Genomic DNA, 6,885 nt, shown 5'->3' on the forward strand with positions numbered 1-6,885 from the left:
GGGGCAAGAAGAAGTATATAGCCCTAAAGTAACTTTCAATCTAAAAGAAAGAATTTAAATTAAAGAATTGGTGCTACTTTTTTGAATTAACTAAATATTTAGGAAATAATTGAAATCTTTTCGCCAGATTTATATAACTTAAGTTGTATTAGATTAAATAATATCTGCCCATTCGTAGAAACATTTCACAGATTTTAATACTCTAGTTCTTCAAGTGGTCAACTTTCTAAGACTCAATAAGAATATAAGGATAATTCTTATGGATCCTTATATACCCTTCACATATTCCCTCCTTTTAACGGGTATTAAAACAGTTATGAGGCACCAGCAGCCAGTCATAATTTCAGTTTAACAATCGAAAGACACTTCACTTGATTTGACTTGAGTTGCGTTCAGTTTGAGTTGAATCGCTTGTGTGGGTGTGTTTCAAGGAACTTCCGCCAAAACATATTAAAATATATATAGGTATACATATGTATATAGTCACTCAACTATATAGGCAAATATTTATTTATTTTATTATTTGTGCAATTTTTACTTGTTGTATGTATGTAAGTATTTATTTATTATTATTATTGCTTATTGTGAAAACCGCTTGATTAAATGCACTGGGATTGTCCGCCTCAGTTCGATTCATTCTGTTCTCTTAGTAGCCAAAGAAATTGAAACCGCATAGCAATTTATCTGGTTGTCGTATACGCAATATGCCAAATTGAAATACGGACATATCATCGGCCATATTCATATCCAATGCCATCAATTTCTCAGCGGCCAATGGATGCCAAGAGCCAAACGTACAAGCCGAATTCATCTGCCACATGGGAGAAAAAGTGAACACAAATGAAAGGGTAAGTGGGACGAGTTGTGCAAAAGATATATGTATGTATATAATGCCAACAAAATTTCGTTTATTTTAAAATGGGTTGAAAAACAAAACCAACCTCCTTGCTGTAGTAATGACAACGTCCATTGAGACGAGTAGATGGTACATACTCAATAAAATCCACCTGAGGACAATGGGGCAAAAGTAGGGCCAGTCCTGTGAAATGTAATTGAAAAGAAGGCCAAATGGCAAATGGGAAATCAATGAAAATTGCTTTTCTCTTCAGTATTCTTGTATTATCAAAATGTAAAAATCTTATTCAAATCATTGCAAAACAATAAATATCAGCAACATTGTGGCAAGCTAAACAAAATGTTGCTAAACTACAAAAGGAGCTGGCAACATGTTGCATGACTCTTAGATAAAAGGACAGCAAGTTTCTTTAGAAAATTTTAAGTAAATTGAGTGCAACCAGTATTTAATTCTATTTTCTTATTTCCATTTAATTTTTATAGTATTTAGTTGAATGTAGGACAAATAAATAAATTTTCGTAAAGCGATAAGAGTGCACAGAATTTGTTTTTCTTATAATTGAATTTATTACTCTTGAGTTTTTAATTTGAAGTATTGAAGAGATGCAAATGCTTTCCGGTAAATAACAATTTATGTTAAACATTTATTTAAAAATTTGAGTTTATATGATTAATTTTGACCTCTTTAATTTTTATAAGCTTTACTTATTTCGTTAAAGGATAAATATGAACCTTTAACACATGTTTCGGCCGTTGTTCGAGTTTACGAAAAGTGTATTTTCAAGTCTTATAGTTTTTAAACGATTTTTTTGTTGTTTTTTTACAGATAAATGAATATACACAATAATGAGTTTCTTTTAGCGTTGAGTTGAGTTCAGTAAGTTATATTACCTTTAGTTTGAATAATTATAAATAAATAACTTTTTACTGAATGTATTTTTTTCACGTCTATTTTCAAAATTAAATTTACTTATACTAAAATTTGTCCTAATAAAAAATTATACAATAATTTTTACCAAAATTCTGCAGAATACTTTCGTTTTTGATTTGTTTTACTTTAATTCATTTATTTTCCAAAAGAAATTGAATTAAAAAAGAACATTTTTAATATTTTCCGATATATTTAACGCATTTCTAATATATTTTAATAACTGTATGATCTTTTCAGTGGAAAGTTAGTTTTGTGGAGTAATTTTTGACCGAAGCTGATACAAATAACTTACCAAACTAATACAATAAAAAATAAACTATATTTTTGTAAAATGAATATAAAAAGAAAACTTCTATAATTGTACTAAAAAAATCCCAAAATTTTTTAGGAATTTAGGGGAAATTAAAGATTGTTTCAAAAGCCAACGAAACTCTTTTAAAATGGATTTAAATTTTTTTATGGAATTACATTTTATTTTAAATATACATAAGTCTAAGTATTATATTTGCAGATCTAGAATCCGTGGAAACGCATCTCTAAAACTGACCTTAATTTGAAGCCAAGTTTTAGAAAGACGTTAATTTGTTATTTTTCTAGTAGTAAAACAAAAACCATTATTGAAGATCAACTCTCTAATAAAAAGAGTTTATATTGGTCCCAATTCTAAAATAGTTTAACAAACTAAAAACAACTGAAGTAATTTGGACATTTCAATGGACTTATTTTGCAATTAAGTGCAAAATATATAAAAAGTAATTGAAGGCTTAATTAACTCATATAAATTCATACAATTCAATTTATTAATGTCTTACCTATAAAACCGGAGCTGGGTGGATTACGTTTGATGGGTCGATTGCCGGCAAACATTTGCAGACTTTGCCACAGACGCCACACCGAATGTGGATCAATTAGAAAGGCTCTAGACTTGGGATAGCGTCTTCTATATATCTCATAGTTGGTAAATAGATCATAGTCCGCTGTGGTAAGCCAGTCCTCGAGAGTTCCATTATATTTGCCTGGATCCCAGGCAGCAATGGTGACATTACGGAAAATGGGAGCATGGGGAAAATCAAATTCCGGCTTGGTGACCACCTTAACAGTTGATGGGAGAGGGAAGGAGTGAGGTATGGGAAATTTAAAATTTTCTATACAGTACGGAACTAGATCGACTACCCACTTGACTATTCACCACACGAATTGTGGTTTTGCTGCCAACATCCACCTCGTGTCCTTGTGTGGGGGCATGATTGAATCTCATCACAATGTCATGCGTGTCTGAAACGAAATTGGAGTATACAGAGAGACAGAGAGGGAGAGAGAGAGAGAGAGAGAGAGAGAGATGATATATAGAATCGATTATAGTTAATCAATTTTCTTCCGTTCTCAACTTAATTGCAAATGCAACGCATGCAATTTCTCGCCTTGCCCCCTCTGTTCGTTCTCTTACCTATAAACCGACCCAGCTTGGAGCCAGCCAGAGAACCAGCACTAGACACAATGGCACAGGTTTTAATATTCTTGATATTTCGAAAGAGTCGCTGCCTGGGAAATAGTTTGCCAAATGCCAGTTTATTGAACGGTGGATCCTTGCGACGAAGGACACGAACTCCCGCCTCCATTACCAGGCATGTGGAGGGATAGTATTGCTCCTCGAAACTATCTCCAAAAACTGGCTTATAGTCCACATTGTAATGATTCTGATCGATTGTCTCATTATGCTGAGTCTCTCTCATTGCTTTCTGGAATGTTTGCACGATTCGTTGACGAAATTGTTGCGTCTTATTAGAACAGAGATCCGAATATTTATCATGGCACAAATACAATTTGGGACTCAGTGTTAGTTTGGTATTCTTGGAAACTTTTAATCTCGGATGTGGGGCCAATTTAGAGGAGTTAATTGCCGGATTCTCATGACTCTCGACAATGAATTTTTCATTGGGATTCCAACGTACATGAAACACACTTCGTGGCAATCGCCTTAGGTTGAAAGTAACTGCAAGGCAAGCAGATAAAACGAGAGATGAGTCATATTTAATTATTTCAAATTACTCTGCTGCCCTAAAGGCAACCCCCTCCCCCCACCCACTCCCTTACCATTATTATCGCCGTTTGATGTATTCACCTCGCCATTGTGTGGTTCGTGTCTCTGCTGAGCTTTTGAAGCAATTTCTTGACCCGCCCCCACCGATTGAATTATTAATCCGCTTGCAATGAGCAGAACGTAGAGACTGATTAACGCCTGGCCATGTGCTAGTGGCAATGCGCGTTTCACTTGCCACATTTTAAAGTCATTACTTTCTGGCCAACACACACACCACACTTACACACACACACACTCCGAATATACAATTTATTTTAGTCACGTGGGACCGAAGAGGGCAGCCACCTCAGGTTTGGCAACTGTTTTTCCACGAAAATTGAAAAAAAAAAAACGTCAAGTTGATTAAAGTTGATTTTACTCTAGAGTTCATTTAATAGCGTTCACATCAAATTGAATCACAGCTGAAAGTAGATGAAAAGCAAATATTAGCAACCAAAAATAATATTTATTTATTACAGCTGAAACAATAATACAACACGAAAACATGACATATTCGTACAAAATTTCACAAAAATGCAAATAGATTCGGGTTAAGGTCAAAGGATTAATCCTCTACTCTCCACTGCTCAATGGTTTAAAGTCCAGCTATCAGGGTTATCATCTTGTATAATAGCCGAAATATAATCAAATTCAAATAAATATGAAATTATGTATAATGCAAATACGTCTTAAGTATTTGGCAGGCCGGAAAGGTGAATTTTTTGAAGAAAAAACGGCAAAAGCTCAGTTGGCAATATTTACAGTTCATAATATGAATATGATAGCCAACAAATTGCTGAAAAAATATCTTCATTGAGTTACTTGGGAGACGAGAAAATCAGAATTCAAAAAAAGTCTTAAGTTTGTGACCACCACTGTATTGGGCATTACCATTTTGCTTTTAGCGAACATTCATACGACGATATATATGTAGATATCTGTATAGCGGTGTACATAGTTTAGGCATCATCTAGTCATATTAACATAAGTCTCACAGTGGATCTTCACACTACCAAAGTTATCTCAGTTATCTACATTTTTAAGATCCACACACATATATGTAACCATCTAGAATAAGCTATCAATAAGAAAACTCAATAAATCTGTTCTTGTGCGACAATTGAAAAGTACAGACGTACCACAATAGTAAAGCCCTTTTAAGAAAGCCTTAAACTTTAAATTAAACTTTGAATTAAACTTTAACATAAATCAATCTCCTAACTGTAAGTCTTCTAAATCAACATTTTTAACATAAGAATTAAAATTTAATAATGTTTTTCCTAGGGTTCATCTGTCTAAATTCATACCGATGGCTCTTTAACTAACTCAACAAAGAAACTAACTGTAGAATATGAAGTACATCCACGAACGGACTTACCAAAAATGCCGCCCAGGCTACTAAGTTCATTGAGCTATTTGCCATTTAGGTAGAAAAACTACAAAATATGTATATTTTTGTGATAAGAAAAGGACAGAATGCAAATACATATAATAATGCCCCAAAAATCGATCAAACACGACAGTTTAAACTCTAAAATTTGCCACATTTCTTACTTTTCTTTTCCATTTGAAAAAAGGGACAACCTCATTCAAAACATTCTTTGAGTCTGTAATTATAATAGATTGCAACAATTGCTCATTTACGAATGAAAAATTAGTTTGCGACTAATTCGAATATATTGAAAAATTATTCAATAATCCACAATCGTTTCCATTATCCCAGATAGAACTACCTTTCAGTAGTACTTCATCTGAAAGAAAATATAATTTCAATATATATAGAACTAAATAAAATGATTAGTAATTTTTGACATAATTAATAAAAAAAACAAAACTCTAGAGAAAAGTTGTTATTTTTATTGTCCAAACTGTCAACACCAAGACATTTTTTGAATTACCTATCAATTAAACAAAAAAAAAATTAAAACTAAACTAACATTGTGAACTATTTGATGTAATTATAAACCAAGCCAATTAAAAACATGATTTTTCACAACTATTTCCCATGGTGGAAATTAATTTTTAACATTTTGACTAGCAATTGGAAAGCTTTCCATCAGAATTAAACCACTTTCAATATTCTTTGCAACTAAAAATAACCAATCAAAAAACAATTTTAAGGCATTTACCATGAACAGACTTTGCTTCAGTTCAAACAAAATTGGTCTTTTTTTATTATTTATGGTAAATGTTTTTTCATTATATTCAATCAAACTAAAAATTGACCTTTGGTAAACGTTTCGCACATAAAATTCAGACGCAAGTTTAAATGGAAACCCCATGTTAAGTGTCAAGAAGTGAAAGACAGCTGAAATTGTTATTAAATTACAGAATATGCTGCCTTTCTAGCTATAGATTAGCGGCAGATTTGCAATTAGTCTGGGTGAGGTGAGGGAAGGGGAGAGGAAGGAGTTTTCCATTTCCATTTTTTGCGCCAAAAAGTATGCTTTGCATGAGGAGAAGTAACAACCGCTAAAATACACAAAAACATCATGAACAAGTTGACCGTTGTCGTTGTCGTTCTCGTGGTCGTGATTGTCCGCCTGCAGCTCGTTAAGGTTTTTGCAAATATTTGGCTAACACACACACACACACACCTATTTGTATATATATATACGCACACGCACGACTCATTGGCGCATTTTCACCATCCGCGTCCGAAAATGAACCGCATCCGCATCCGCAACCACAAAACTTTTGCACGAACTTTCCCTTTCGCCAGTCGAAACGTATCTAAATCTGAGCAGCAGCAGCGGCACAATTCCTAGTCCCCTGGCCAGGCCAGGCCATGCCAGGATATGGTAAGCTTCGGCTTTAACCCAACGATTTGCCTTCGTCACCTCAACGATGATGACGGCGGCGTCTCTCGTTGCGTAGTCGTTTCAAACTACCTCTTTTTCCTTTCCTCATTTTTTATGTGTTTTTTGTTTTGGCCAAGCTTAATTAGACTGTTTGTTGCGTGAAAAGTGAAAGCGAGCAAAAAAAAAAACCAACCAACAACAAAAATAAATGCGAAAAA

The 6,885-nt window shown here is 33.7% G+C and overlaps 1 protein-coding gene across 2 annotated transcripts; it reads right to left on the bottom strand.

Moving 5' to 3' along the window:
• Window positions 1–531: 531 nt before the first annotated feature.
• On the bottom strand, window positions 532–6,577 carry LOC6640266 (beta-galactoside alpha-2,6-sialyltransferase 1). 2 transcript variants are annotated; one of them, XM_023174754.2, is made up of 7 exons: window positions 6,488–6,577; window positions 3,881–4,288; window positions 3,234–3,779; window positions 2,964–3,061; window positions 2,599–2,878; window positions 942–1,039; window positions 532–811 (listed from the first exon to the last, which is right to left on the bottom strand). In XM_023174754.2, the coding sequence occupies exons 2-7, from the start codon at window positions 4,065–4,067 to the stop codon at window positions 647–649; spliced, it is 1,374 nt and encodes a 457-aa protein (XP_023030522.1). In that variant the 5' UTR covers window positions 4,068–4,288; window positions 6,488–6,577; the 3' UTR covers window positions 532–646. The 2 variants fall into 2 exon arrangements, with proteins under 2 accessions (XP_023030522.1, XP_023030521.1); XM_023174753.2 differs by having other exon boundaries at window positions 6,464–6,577.
• Between the last annotated feature and the right edge of the window lie 308 nt (window positions 6,578–6,885).

Source organism: Drosophila willistoni, assembly GCF_018902025.1.
Source record: "Drosophila willistoni isolate 14030-0811.24 chromosome 2L unlocalized genomic scaffold, UCI_dwil_1.1 Seg196, whole genome shotgun sequence".
Taxonomy (NCBI): domain Eukaryota; kingdom Metazoa; phylum Arthropoda; class Insecta; order Diptera; family Drosophilidae; genus Drosophila; species Drosophila willistoni.

Coding starts and splice junctions, on each gene's coding strand:
- LOC6640266 (XM_023174754.2), bottom strand. CDS start 4,067: ATGTGGCAAGTGAAACGCGCATTGCCACTAGCACATGGCCAGGCGTTA. Junction 2,879..2,963: donor TTCGTGTGGTGAATAGTCAA/GTGGGTAGTCGA, acceptor TCAACTGTTAAG/GTGGTCACCAAGCCGGAATT. Junction 812..941: donor GTCATTACTACAGCAAGGAG/GTTGGTTTTGTT, acceptor CCCATGTGGCAG/ATGAATTCGGCTTGTACGTT.